Below are 14,894 nucleotides of genomic sequence, written 5' to 3'. Positions count from 1 at the left end.
ACTCTCAAGATACTTCCCTCAGCTCAGCCTGAGCAGCAGATGCCAGACTAAGAATGCAAATCCTGGACAAAATAGTAAATGCGAGAGGTGAAATGGGGGGAAGAAGGCCAACAGATGGTGACTTGGTTTTCTCATAAAAGCTAAGGGAAAAGAGGGTATTTGCAGATTCTCATGTTTTAAAGGCAAATTTCCCCAGCAAACATTGTAATTATGTGAGGAAGTGTAAAAGAAAAAAGCACTAGGTTGTAGACAAACCACTTTGATCTCTCTGGGTCTCAGTTTTCTCATCTGTAAAAATGAGGGCATTGGACTCCCTGGCCTCTAAGGTTCCTTTCAGCTCTTTCCCATGATTATATGACCTACATTCAGGAGACCTGGATTCAAACCTTATTTCTAACATAGTAATGTTAGCTTTCTAATCATTGGTAGGTCCCTTCACTTGAGTGAGCTTCATGTTAGTTATTTTTACAGATTAGGAAATTAATATGTTTAACAAGTAATTTAAAGTAATCTCACAGAGTTGCCATGACATAGACATTTTGAAAACTTTTAAAATGCTATATAAATAGGGATCACTGTGGTACAGAAGTATTGGAGACTCTATAATGTTGTTCCTTCCTATTGGAGAGAAGGCAGCAGAATCCAAAGTTCCTCTGCCTGTGGTCCATCCATCAGAAGTGTGTTCAGTGGGATCTATGGATATCTCAAGGTGCCTCAAATAGAAATCTAGTGTAAGGAGGATTCAGGCAGATGGGACTGGGCAAAGTGAAAAAGGCTTGTGGAAATGATCATTACATCACAAAAAATATTTCTGGTTTATTCTGAGTTCCACCTTTGAAAGAGGCTAGAGATGAAAGGACAGGACTGAGAAAAAAAGGAATCAATAAACCCATATGAGTCTTACAGCACAAAACTTTTTTTTAAATTTTGAATAGTAATTTCTATTTCCAAATACATGCAAAAATAGTGTTCAACATTCATCTTTGCAAAATCTTGTCTTCCAAACTTTTTCCTTATTCTCCCTCCCTCTCCAAGACAGCAAGTAATCATGCTATTAAACATGTGCAATTCTTCTAAACATATTTCTATAAACGTAATATTGCACAAGAAAAATCAGATTAAAAAGGAAAAAACAAGCAAACAAACAACAAAAAAATGGTGAAAATTCTATGCTTTGATCCCCATTCAGTATCCCTAATTCTTTCTCTGAATGAGGATGGTACTTTCCATCACAAGTCTTTTGGAATTGTCTTGTATCATTGCATTGTTGAAAAGAGCCAAGTCTATCAGTTAATCATCACATAATCTTGCTGCTACTTTGTACAATGTACTCTTGGTTCTGCTCACTTCATTCAACATCAATTCATGTAAGTCTCTCCAAGCTTTTCTAAAATCAACTTGCTCATCATTTCTTCTAGAACAATAATATTTCATTGCATTCATATGCCATAACTTACTCAGCCATTCTCCAATTGATGGGCATCTACTCAATTTCCAGTTCCTTGCCATTACAAAAAGGGCATAGCTCAAAACGTGAAGAAACTGCCTCTATTAATTCAAGTTGACACTTTGTAATCTAAGAGATCTGGAGGAGTTAGGTGACTCCCCTGGGGTCACAGATCCAATACGTCAGAGACAGATCCTGATCTTTGAAGGCCAACTGTCTAGTCACCACATCATGTTGCCTCTTATAACTCTTTTGGAAACTCATCTAAGCTGTTTCTTTCCAGACTTGGCCCAGTGTTGGGTCCCCAGGGTTTTCCAAAATTGGTTAAGATACTTGCAGCTTTTTCATCTCTTCAGCATTTGGAGTAAGTATGTTCTGCCCTTATTCTGTCCTTGACTAATGATAATAATAATAACAGGAGAAGGGGGGGAATTAAAAGGCAAGAGTTCCAATGTGGGGAAGGGTAAGAGAGTAATACTGAGAAAAATGGTCGGTGTCTGGTTTGAGACCAGAGACCAGATGTGGGATTGGAGGAGACTCCTTAACTCAATGCTTATTGAATCATTAAGCAAATGGCTTCAACTCTCTAGGCCACTGTTGCCCCCTTGTGGAACCAGAGTTTTATGCTGATTTTCCATAAAGCAATCATGTAGAACAATCTTGAATATACACTCAAAATCTGGGGAATTAAAAAAAAATCAGACTGACAACCACCAAACACATCAACTGCTTGAGAAAAGTGGAATCCAAGGAAACATTTTTTTTTCTATATAAACGGACTCATTTCCTGCCATCTAACAAACTAGCTCATATCTCTCCTAACCTTAAAAGAGAAAAAAAATCCTTCATGTGATCCTTTTATTCCTAATAACCATCATCCTTTATCTCTTCTGTGCTTCGTGGCTACAGCCCTCATAGGTATACCCACTTTCTTTCCTCTTTTTCTCTTCTTAGCCCCTTTCAATCCAGCTTCCAAGCTTATCATTCCACCAAAACTACTCTCCAAAGTTAGTACAGCTCTCTTAGTTGCCAAATCCAATAGCCCCTCTTCAGTCTTGCTCCATCTTGACCTCTCTGACTCTTTTTCACTGTTGATCATTCTCTTCTTCTCGATACTCCTTTCTAGATTTTTGGGACACTAGTCTCTCTTGGTTCTTCTCCTACCTGACTGCTCTTTCTCTGTATTCTTTACTGGATCTTCCCCCAGATCATGGCCCCTAACTACAGGTGTCCCTCAGAGTTCTATCCTGGTCTCTCTTCTTTTCTGCATCTATACTACTTTATTTGGTGATCTCATCAGCTCTCATGGATTTAATTATCATCTCTATGCTGATGATTCTCAAATCTACCTTTCCTTTTCCAAACTCTCTGCTGACCTTCTATCTGCCTTTCAGAACCTGAAACTGGATGTCCAGTAGACAGATTCAGCTTCTATGTTCAAAACTTACCTCAGTATCTCTCCTCCTAAATTGTGTGCATTCTCTCTTCTCTCTCTCTCTGTCTCTCTCTCTGTCTCTCTCTCTCTCTCTCTCTCTCTCTCTGTCTTTCTGTCTTTTTCTGTCTGTCTGTCTCTCACACACACACACACACACACACATGCACACACACACACTCACGCATACACATCTATCTTCCCTATTATTAAATAGGACAATACTATCATCCCAGTCCCTCAGGCTCACAATCTAGGAATCACTATCTCTCATACTGCCTATATCCTAACCGTTGCCAAAGCTGCCCATTTCACCTTTGCAATCGCCTTCAATTATTCCTCCTTCTCTCCTCTATCACTGCCACAAATTTAGGGCAAGTCCCTCATTACTTTGTCCCTGGATTATTGCCATAGTCTGCTAGGAGGTCCAACTACTTCAAGTCTTTCCCCACTCCAATTCATTTTCCATTCAGGCACTTAAATGATTTTCCTAAAATTCAAGTCCATTCATGTCACCCTCCTAGCCAATAAATTCCAGAGGCTTCTTGTTGTCTCTAGGAGCAAATAGAAAATGCTCTGCTTGGCATTCAAAGTCTTTCATAACTTAGCCCTCTCCTACCTTTCTTATATCTTATTATCCAACATATAATCTTCAGTCCAGTGAAATTGTTCTCCTGACATGTCTCAGCTCCAGGTATTCTATCTGCTTGTGCCTCATGGTTGGAACATTCTCTCTTTCCCTCCCTATACACTTTCCTGGCTTCCTTTATAAACCTACTAAAATCCCATCTTCTACAGGAAATCTTTCCCAACCCTTCTAAATTCCAGTGCTTTCTCTCTTTTAATTATTTCCTGTTTGTTTTGCATATATTTGTTTGCATGTTGATTTCTCCTGTTTGTGCCTCTTTTTAAAAATTCCCATTGTTTTACATGTACTAGGTGCTTAATTAATATTTATTGACTGAAATATTAATATAAGCTTGACAAAAGAAACCATTAGAAATGGATTTTTCTCTTAGAGATTTTTTCCTCGTTTTCAGTTTGATTTCTTTTAGCCCAGGTTGGTAGCCTGAGTTACTTACTAAGCCCAGTTGTACCATGCTAACTGTACAGACTGTGGCAAGGGTTAATTTCCATAAATATGACTAGATACTTTTGAATCCATGATGTTTACCTGCCCAGACTTCCCAACCCCGTCTTGAATGAAAGAAAAACCAAATAGAGCACTATCAGTAAACCATTTGTTAAAAAAAAAAAGAATTGCTGACTACTAGTCAAACAACTACCCTTCTATACCTTTTACTCAGCCCTTAAATCCCCTAATATAGGGGAAAATATTCTGAGACTGGAGTCTAGAATCTGAGTTAAAATCCTAGCTCTTCAGCTTTCTACTTGTGTGACTGGGCAAGTCTAAAATCCTAAGCCACTCAGTTCCTTTATCTGTAAAATGAAGGCATCAAACTAGACACCCTTTAAGGCCCATCTTCCTCTAACTTTATGACCAGAAGATCTTTCTCCCTCCCAGCCAGGACTATAAGAAGATAAACCAGGGTCAGTAGACATCTATTGTCCTATAAACTTGGCAGTGGAAAGAATGTTGAACTTAAGATTCAGAAGGCTTGACTAGATGTCCCACCTATTATGGCCTCAAGCAAATCCCTTAATCTTATCTGTAAATGGAGGAAATTATACTAATGAGCCTCTACAATCTCTTTATGAACCTATAAACTCATTTGGCTGTCTTTCCATTCACTTTCTTTTCTGGCTCTATATAAGGAAGGTATTCAGCCAAGACCAACCTGGGACTCAGATACATTCAAATGATTCAAAATTCTGCTCCCCTCAGCTTTGTGGGCTCTAGGAAGGGCTAATAGAAGAGATCTATGATTCCTCTCTCATCATTTAAGGTTTTAACTACCCCAAATTCTGAAATTCTGATCCTCTGTCATTTCTGATAGAAAGTTTCCCATTTCCCTTTCTCCCTTTCTCTGTCTGGTTCCTCAGAGAAATGAAAGTCATCAAGTGAGACTACTACAGAAAACAAGCTATGTTTCCTCTCCGTTTAGAATTTTAGCCATAGTATTTCCGAATGTATGGAGGTACATTTATATTTCAAAATACAAAAATATAATATATCTCTCTGTCCTCCCCTCCCTCTTCTGCTCTTTCTCTATCTTTGTGTATTTGTCTCTGTATATCTCTGTATCTCTGTCTCTTTCTTTTCTGACTCTATGTCTCTTGTCTCTCTCTCCTTTTCTTTCTCTCTTCTCTTTCCTTCTCCTCTTCTCTCTCCGTCTCTGTATATTTGTCTCTTTGACTCTCTTTCTGTCTCTGTCTCTTTCTGATTTTGTGTGTGTGTGTGTGTGTGTGTGTGTGTGTGTGTCCCTCTCCCTCTGTCTCCCTGTCTTTGTCTCTGTGTTTCTGTCTTTCTCTGGGTGGGAAAATTTCACTCTGCCAATGAAGATTAGCCTACAATTTCTAGTCTTAGAAACTACACTTGGGACATTGAGAGAACATGTGACTTGCCCAAAGTCACACAGCTAGAGAATGTCATAAGCAGGGCTTGAGCCTATGTCTTCTTAAGCTTTTTCCCACTTGTGACCCCTTTTCATCAGAGAAATTTTTACATGACCTCATTTATCTAGGCATATAAAATAGATATACAATGAAATATTTAATGATAACAAATTATAATTTTTGACCCCACATTCAGTTACAAGATCCCATATGGAGTCGTGACCAACAGTTTAAGAAGCTGGGCATTAAGCATTATAAATCTTTTTATAGTGCAAAAAAAAAAATTAGAAAAGAATCAAATACATGGGCACATTTGATGCTTGCAGTGTCCTTATGAGGTAGGTAGGGCCTATTACTATCCTATTTTATAAAATACATAAACAGATACTCAGAAAGATTAATGTACTTGTCCAAGATCACCCAGTTCATAAAAGTGACAGGAAGAATAAGAACCTAAATCAATTTTCCTGTTACCCAGACTAGTACTCTTTCTACTATATTGAGTTATCAATCGCCAAGTTTCTATTGTGTTCTTGAGTGAATTTTCAGTTTCCTTAAACCCAACTGGGTTCACACACACACAAATGGATCAGAAGCATCAGGAGGAAACATTATCAATCTTCAGGGAATGATGACTTATAAGAAGGAAATCCTTTCATTTCTCCTCTTGGTCTAGGCAAGGGGAATAATGTAACAGGGGGCCAAAAGGTTCCTCTCAAAATCAATCAATGGTTTTTGTGCTTTGTTCTTTCTTTTAGCCTGGACACCCTGAGTGAGAACAAAATTGGGGATGAAGGTGTGGCTCAGCTCTCTGCCATCTTTCCAGAGCTAAAATCTTTGGAAACCCTGAAGTAAGTGCCAAGTGTCACATCACTCTGTCTTCATCCCTAGCCTCAGGAAGAAAACTAAGCTTTGCCCAAAATTTAGATCAAAAAGCCAAAGAAGGGTGGAGGACTGGTAGGGGCCTTAAAGGGAATAGAGAATCAATTTGGGTTTTTCCAAATCTCCCCAGAAAAAAGAATCACACTGACCAGTACTCTTATTCTACTCTACTCTTCTTGTACACCCTCTTCCCCCATACTGTTTCCTTCAGCTTATCTCAGAATAACATCACTGATATGGGAGCCACAGAGCTGGCCAAGGCTCTGCCATCACTGGCAAGATCTCTTGTTACATTGAGGTGAGTGAGAAGTTTTTTCTTTTGGGAAATTTTAGTGGTTTGGATACTTAGAGCTCCTTATCACAGCAGCACTTTTAAAAATTATAAAGTCTACTGACTTTTCAGGGAGTCTTATTTGAGACAATAGGACATAGACATTTCCCAGAAAAATGGCAATATCTCTCTCACCCATCAGAAAAGAAGATCCTGTGTCCTTCTACTTCTTCTAGTACCTTTAATGCTGGACACTCTTTAAGTCTTACCAAAACCCTTCCTGCTGCAGGTATAACCCTTGATAGTGTCACCATTGAAATATAGGAACAATACATCTCACACAGTAGTGTGTGAGTGATATAATAATTGTGGGCACAGTGTTTAAGGCAGCATGACTAGTAATGCTTGTCTTATTAAACTATAATGAGTATGAAGTCATGTTAATAACTCTGATGGTATGAAAAAGAACACCTAATAACATTGACTCTACAAACATTATAGGGTGTTGGGCTACCCCAGTGACTCAAGAGAATGTGTTTTTCTTTTTCCCAGCAATGGCTGGTGGTCAATGTAAGGCACAGTGAGACAGAATTAGAAGTTCCCTCCCCCATATCCCAGGTCCCTAAGAACCAACCCAATGATTCCTCCTCCCACTCTGTTTTTGGCAGCTTGTACAACAACTGCATCTGTGATACTGGAGCCGAGAACCTTGCTAGCGTGCTTCCTGACATGGTATCCCTGAGAATGCTTGAGTGAGTCTGGGAGGTGCCGGCTGATTGGAGAGGGACAAGGGGTGGGACGCTTGAGATGAAAGGTTTGGGAGGCCTGGTTTGTGCAACTTGCAGCATTTCCTCCTGACATTTTGTAGAGCTGTAGTTTCTAGGGAACTTCAACCCTGAGAGAGGAAGCTTCAAAAGGATCCAGAGGAGATACAGATGCAAGCCCCCTTAGGAATTATCTACCCAAATTCCAAAACCCTTTTCACCTCCAGCATGGGAAGGGGAAGGAGAAAAGACTCTCAAGGGAGCCCTCTCTATCTATTGACTAGTAAATGTATAGTTTTCTTAGGAGCAAGAAATTCATAGTGTACAGGGAATTCTGGGTCACTAGAATTAAGTGAGTACTAACTACATTGGGTAACTAGAGACAGAAGCTGAAAGGGTTATCTTCCGCAAAGTAGACTACACAGATCCCTTATAGGCTAGGCTGTTAAACATAGTGTATAAGGAGTAAGGCCATCAATATTCCCTGGCCCCAGGAAAGTAAAAACAATGCTAGCCCTTCTGAGTCTTACCCTGAATAGCCCTTTGATATATTAATGGATGTGGGGAAATAGACATTCAAACATCAGATAATCAGATTTATATAATGTCCCTAGGCCAAAATTCTACCTCTAACCCCTTGGATCATAGCTAAGTCCTTAGATTTTCCATAATGTGGACATTTGCATATCAGCAAATCTGGGGTGATTATATAGAAGCTCTAAGGGCCTACCTATGATCTAAGGGGACCATAGTGTGGATGGGTAATTTTTTTTTTACCTTTGTAAGAGCTGTTCCCTGCTTATAGGAAATAGGGCCTGGCTGAGATAGTTACTCTCTGGACTCAGATCCAAGATCTAGGATCCTATCCTTTGCCATCATAACCCTGAACCCCACTGTTGACTAACAAACAATCAATGGATTTTTTTTTCCATAGTGTCCAGTACAACAAGTTCACAGGGGCAGGAGCACAACAGCTCACAGCCAGTTTGAAGAAATGTCCACATATTGAGACACTGGCGTAAGTCCTGACAGCCTGAGGTCGGGATGTGGGATGTGGAAAAGCTAATGATCCCCTAAACTAGATAGCACTAAACACACACACACACACACACACACACACACACACACACACACACATACATTCATTCTCTCTCTCTCTCTCTCTCTCTCTCTCTCTCTCTCTTTAAAAAGTGCTTTCATACACTGTGGTAATTCAAGACAATTCCAATACATTTGGGATGGAAAATGTCATTCACATCCAGAGAAAGAACCATATAGAAAATGAATATAGATTGAAACAGTTTTCACCTTTTTGTTTGTTTATTTGCTTCCTCTTTCTCATGGTTTCCCCCACTTTGGTCTGATTTTTCTTGCACAACATGGAAAATATAGGAATATATTTAAAAGTATTACAGATGTCTAATGTATATCAAATTGCTTGTTGTCTTGAGAGTGAGGAGTGAAGGGAGGGAGGGAGAAAAAATTGGGGACACAAAATCTCACAAAAATGAATGTTGAAATCTATTTTTACATGTATTTGGAAAATTAAAATACTATTGAGGGAAAAAAAGAATATGACTAAATCCTTGAGCTAGTCTGGAGAGTATGTAAAAATATAGTAATATAAAACAAACCTGGAAAGGTAGGCTGAAAAAAATTGTACTTTCATAAACATACTCTCATTGAATCTTCAAATAACCCAGTGCAGTATGTAATGCAAGAATATTATCCCCATTTTATAAAACTAATAGGTCACAGTTATATAACTGAGCCAGATTTAGAATCTAGGAATAATAGGAATATAATAATAATAGCTAACACTTATTGCCTTTAAGGTTTGCATAGTACTTTGCATATGTTAATGTTTTACAACAACTAATCCTGAGTGGTAGATGTTAATATCAACCCCAATTTACAGATTAGGAAACTGAGGTAAACAGGGATCAAGTAACTTGCCCAGGGTCATATAATTAGTAATTATTTGGGGCTGGATTTGAACTCAGTTCTTCTAGACTCCAAATCTTTAACTCTATGAACAATGCTGTGTGCTTTTGACACTCTCTATTTTCTTTTTCTAACCTTTCTCTCCTTCCCTTCCTTTCTAGGATGTGGAATCCCACCATTCCTTATGGGGTTCAGGAACATCTACAACAGTTGGACTCCCGAATAAGCTTGCGATAACATCAAATTGACTGTTCAGAAAGGTAATTGGGAAAATATTTGGGGGTTATTAAGGTGAAGGAGGGAATGCGCAATATCCAATGATAAGAGTCTTTTTGAGTCTATATGGATTCTATGTTAGAGAGAGGGAGGAAGTAGGAGTATCAGGCTCAAAATTATTTTTATTTTTAAAAGACACAACATGAAAACTTAAGTTCAGGTCTATACCACTTGAACTACCAGTGGCAAATCAGTTAGCTTCTCAGTACCATATGCAATTCTCTAAGATAATAAAGTATAAAAAGTTCTCAATCTACATTAAAGAAATTTCTATACTGGTGATATACCCTACACTAAAACAAAACAAAACCTAGACTCAACCCCATGCTCTCCAAAATAGAATACAGAGGAATATACATCCTGGTTCTGGTTCCACCCTGCAACCTTGGTTGGAATATCTGTAGTGTTGTTGAGCACCATATAGAGCAATAAATAAATAAATAGGAATAGATCTGGGCCTCATTTCTTTCTTACTTAGTCTTTAGATAATTACCTAATTAGACAGTTACCTTTAGTCAAACTGACACCTATGAAAGACCTTAACTTAAAAAAGCCAAGGTCACCCATGGCATCCAGGACCATTTGCAGTCATCTTGATCTATATCTGGCCAGAGGACCCAGGTGGCTTTGAAGGAGAAAATGATTTTGCACAGCTTTCCCTCCCTCAAATCTAATTTACTTGTATGTCATATCATCTCCCTGATGTCATGATCATCTTTGAGAAAGGATAATCAGCAACAACCTCTAAAAGAGCAATAGAAAGAACCTTCCAAATCACACTTCTGAACCCCCCAGCTAGTCTACATAGTAAGGGGTGTTTCCTCTTTGTTATTAGTTGATTTCATTTGGCCTAGATAATCTTGAGTTAAGAAACTCCCTCTAGAAGTGTATAACAGAGACTATTAGGAGGTTAAATGACTTGCCCGAGGTCACACAGTCAGTGTGTGTCAAAGATAAGATATAAATCTAGGTCTTCTGGTTTGGGTTTTTTTTGGGGGGGGAAGATGAGGCAATTGGGGAAAAATAACTTGTCCAAGGTCACACAGCTAATAAATGTTAAGTGTCCAAGTTCAGATTTGAACTCAGGTCCTTCTCACTTCAGGATCAGTGCTCTATCTTCTGTACATTTAGCTACTCTCAGTCTTCCTAACTCTTAAAACCAATTCTCCTCCTACTATACCAGTGGTTCCAAATTCAAACAGAAATGGCTTCCTAAGGTAATGCTTGTTGGACATATTTCAATTACAATTAAATATAATAATGTTCAAGTGTTGGCTAAACCAAATTTTAACCTTTAAAATCTGGTTCAGCCCACACTTTGATTTTGTTAGTTGTGAATTTGACACCTCTGTACTTGACCACAATACCTCTCAAACCATTGATCTTCCTGCTCATAGATCTAAAGCTGCATAGGACTTCTGACATCAAATAGTCTAACCTCCTCATTCTATAGAAATAAGGAAAATGAGGTCCAAAGTCTTTGAATGACTTGCCCATCATCATGAAGTTAGGAAGCGAGAAAACTAAGACTTGAACTTCACATCCTATTTTTCATTATTATTATATCTTATTATTCATTATTCTTTCTTCTGCACCATTCCTTCTTTCTTATATTAAATATTTCTTCTTCTTTTTCTTTTTTTGCTGAGGCAATTGGGGTTAAGTGACTTGCCCAGGGTCACACAGCTAGGAAGTATTAAGTGTATAAGGGCAGATTTGAACTCAGGTCCTCCTGACTTCAGGGCTGGTGCTCTATCCACTATGCCATCTAGCTGCCCCTTTATTAAATATTTCAAAGAAAGCTGTGGCTTCTCTTTCCCTAGAAAAGTTATGTCCTCTTGTCAGTCTAAGATGATGAAGATTTTATCAAAAGGATAAAGGCAGAGGGAAGGACATATCTTTCTATGGATCATCTATTCTGTTCTTTATACAGCTTAATATTAGGAAGTTGTTCCTTTTATTAGCTATAAATTGATGGTGCTCACATTTAAACCATTTCTATCATGTCCTGACATTCGATGGAGTAGCCTTAAAAGATTCACTTCTCAGATTTCCTGCATCTGACCCCTGTACATACCCCATTTGCCTTTACCTCAGTCTCTCTAACCATCTTCCTTCAGTCTGCTTAGTTCTCAAAACAGTCTTTTCCTTTTACTGATAGGTCCTAGGTCCAGAAGCCTTTCTGGGATTCTCAGGCTTCATCCATCCATCAGGCCTTCAGCTCAAAAAAGGCAAATCTCTGTTGGAAGAGTCTAACTTGGCAGCCATGTTGGTTTGTATCCAGCCATCTCAGACTGGTCCGTGTTCCTCCTGATCTTCTGCCGGCATAAAATCTCGCCCTTGCAAAAAGCCATCAGGTCAGCATCATAGTGATGATGAAATACAGCTCCTGACGCTCTCCGATGTATTTATTTGGTAGCTGTGGTCTGGAAGATGAACTAAAGGTGGCAGTATTTCCTTTTTCCTGTGGCTGCTCCAAGAGGCAGAGGAAAGGAATGAAAGAACTTCCTGTCTGCTTCCAATCCCAAATCCTAGAAGCCTAAGGGGAAACTGTGGCTTTCTAACATCTAATTTTTAAAGATGCAGAAAACCTGGTTGCACTTGCAGTAACTGCACTTTGGCTATTGGACACATGATTTTTGCACTGACTTTCCTAGCTAAAGAGTCTCAAGGCAAAGAATTGGCAGCTAATGCTGGGATAACCAAGAAACACAAATAAAACATTATAGGTTACATTAATGGTAGTTCCCCTGGGTAAATGTTACACTAATCAGGGAATGGGTTTAAGGTGGTGTTGGATGATAGTATTTCATTTGTCACCAAAAAGGGTTGGATGGTGGTATTTCATTTGTAAGCAAATCTACTATTTTTCAATCTGGAAGAAAAGCACAAGAATGGAAGGATGAAAGTGGGAAATGAGGATCTCATCTCAAAATAACTAGATCAAGTAGGGATAAAAGGATTCTTAGGAATAAGATTTTAGAGTCAACTAAAGAAAGGGCATTTTTCATTGTAAATCATAGGATTAGCAGCTGAGGGTCATCTGACACACCTGAATAGAGAAGTGAAAATCTTTTTTTTTGAATTGAAAGAGGGGAAATGACTAATTCTTTTACCAGCTCTTTGACAGAATGCTTGGCAAGCATCCCCCTCACATATCTCCATTGTCCAAAGTGAGGGAAGTGAGGCTCTCCAGGGAAACTGTGTAGCAACTGTGTCCAATCTGCTCTTTCACATTTTGGACTGGATGCTCATCTGTGGCCGATTTTTCCTGTACAAATTGAAAAAGAGAGACTGACATTCTTTTTATCCTATAGGGATCTTAAGATTGCTCTGAGAGTAGACTATGTCTGCATTGGAAATAGAGTGTCTTCCTGATAGGTCCATGAGCCTTTCTGGAATTCTCAGGCCCTGTCCATTCATCAGGCTTTTAGCTCAGAGACCCAAATCCATGCTGGTAGAGTTTAACTTAGCTGCCATCTTGCTTTGTGTCCAGGTATCTCAGTCTGATAAACTGGGGAACGGCAAACAAATTTTGATATGTGAGTATAATGGAATATTGTGACAAAGAAATGAGTAAATGAGTATGAGAAATATGGAAAAACATAAGAACTGAAGCAGAATGAAATAAACATAAGCAGGAAAACAATGTATAGTACTACAATAAAGGAAAAGGATAATAAAACTGAATACTGTGTGATAATGAGGAATCTTGGCTCCAGAAAAGAGATAAGAAAATGTGCTTCCTTCCTTTCATTAAAAAGTGGGAGACCATGGATGTGGAATGGCACATTTGCTTTCAAACTCGATCCTCATGGAGATTGGTTCTCTTAACTTTTTCTTTATTACAAGGGGAAGACTCATGGAGAAGAAGAGTGGGAGAGAGAGTAAAGGAGAAGTATCTGGAAGTGACTGATCTTAAAATAAAATGTTAATTTAAAAAAAATTAAAACATGACAACCTTATTATATTATTATAATAGCATAAGGTTCTCTGGCTTTTGCTATTCTCCTTCATTTTCAGGTCTGCTTTGCACAGCAGTCATCATTATAAATATACAGATACACATACACAAACATATGTATGGGATCATGGGCCTTCTAAAAATGATTTAAGATTAGGTTGGAGGTATGATTCAAGGTCCACATCCATTCTGACTAATTCTGAGTTGAAACAGGTTTCTGAACTTCTCTTCCTTAAAGTTTTCTCCCCAAAGAAGTCCAATCTGAGTTAGTCTGCCATCGGGAGTCTAAATAATGGGCAGAATCTTCAAGCTCAAATAATTCATGATGTGACCGTTAACATGAATATTAGAAGGATGACATCTCTAGAGAAAAGTGAGTAAATACCATGGGGAAAAGGAAACATCTAAATTCCTGCCCCCACTCCCTGAAAAGCAGCTTTTCTTCTCTTTGGTTTTTCAAAGAAGTGTGACAAAGATGCCCACTTCCTTAGGAAACAGTCCTATGAGCATTATATTATAGAGGGGCAGATTTTCAGTAACTAGGACTCCAGAGATAAGAGAGTTAAGGCATTGTTCAAGTGAGACATCCCTGGGAACATGTAGGCCTCCAAAACACTGGGCCGAATAAATCCCATCTTTCGGGCCAGCCTTACACATATTCATTGTCAATAAAGGGAGGCAGCCATTTCCATGGTTTGACTCCAGGCACTCCAGAAAGCATATAGTTAACATCTGAATTAGAGAGCCTTTATTAGAGAGTCATTCTTTTTGGGTTAAGGCACTATTCCTAATTAAAAGGCAAATATCTCCAGCTATTATTAGAATTTGAAATTGATTTGATTAATTAAAAATTAAAATTAATTATAAAGGATTAAGCTTTTACTGGTCATCAATACTTCAATTTAGGTGAGTTTGTCAAATCTTTTAAGATTGACCATTGACAGTGAAATATTAGATAAATAGCTTGGTTAGAAGAGTAGGAAGAAAGAAGTTGCACATAGGGTCCTACCCAACATAATAGAAGGGAAAGACTCTGGAAGCTTGGTAGGAGATGGAAAGAGAGAACTGAAAAAGAAGTGGGAGAATACTCGTGACAAACTTTGAGGATTTCTTAGTATTGCTTGGGGTTGGCCCTACATTCACTGTCCCGAAAAGAAGGGTCAGGAGTGTGGTGATGTATTTTTATCCTCTATTTCTGAGCTGTGAGCACCGTGTATGCCTGTGGCAAAGTACAGATGGTGCCCTTTTGGTAGCTTATTACATATGCCTCAATGGACTGTACCAGTTCACCTTGTACAATTGAAGCTGAGACTGTCTGGGTAATTCCAGTGTGGGTGTCGTGGAAAGAACTCTAGACTGAAGATTTCCACCACCCATCTCTGAGTCTTAGTTCCCTC

The 14,894-nt window shown here is 38.7% G+C and overlaps 1 protein-coding gene across 2 annotated transcripts in view; it reads left to right on the top strand.

The window, feature by feature from the left end:
• The window catches only part of CIITA (class II major histocompatibility complex transactivator), a 78,539-nt gene extending 66,674 nt beyond the window's left edge, over positions 1–11,865 (top strand). For both annotated transcript variants that reach the window (XM_023497583.2, XM_023497584.2), the window contains exons 13-19: positions 1,731–1,811; positions 6,155–6,247; positions 6,490–6,576; positions 7,218–7,301; positions 8,248–8,331; positions 9,419–9,517; positions 11,695–11,865. In XM_023497583.2, coding sequence (XP_023353351.2) covers positions 1,731–1,811; positions 6,155–6,247; positions 6,490–6,576; positions 7,218–7,301; positions 8,248–8,331; positions 9,419–9,494 — 505 coding nt within the window. In that variant the 3' untranslated portion in view covers positions 9,495–9,517; positions 11,695–11,865. The remainder of the gene's footprint in view (positions 1–1,730; positions 1,812–6,154; positions 6,248–6,489; positions 6,577–7,217; positions 7,302–8,247; positions 8,332–9,418; positions 9,518–11,694) is intronic.
• The last annotated feature ends 3,029 nt before the right edge of the window (positions 11,866–14,894 follow it).

Source organism: Sarcophilus harrisii, chromosome 1, assembly GCF_902635505.1.
Source record: "Sarcophilus harrisii chromosome 1, mSarHar1.11, whole genome shotgun sequence".
Taxonomy (NCBI): Eukaryota; Metazoa; Chordata; class Mammalia; order Dasyuromorphia; family Dasyuridae; genus Sarcophilus; species Sarcophilus harrisii.
Note: the sequence above shows the minus strand (reverse complement) of the source record. Positions and strands in the feature narration are given on the sequence as shown.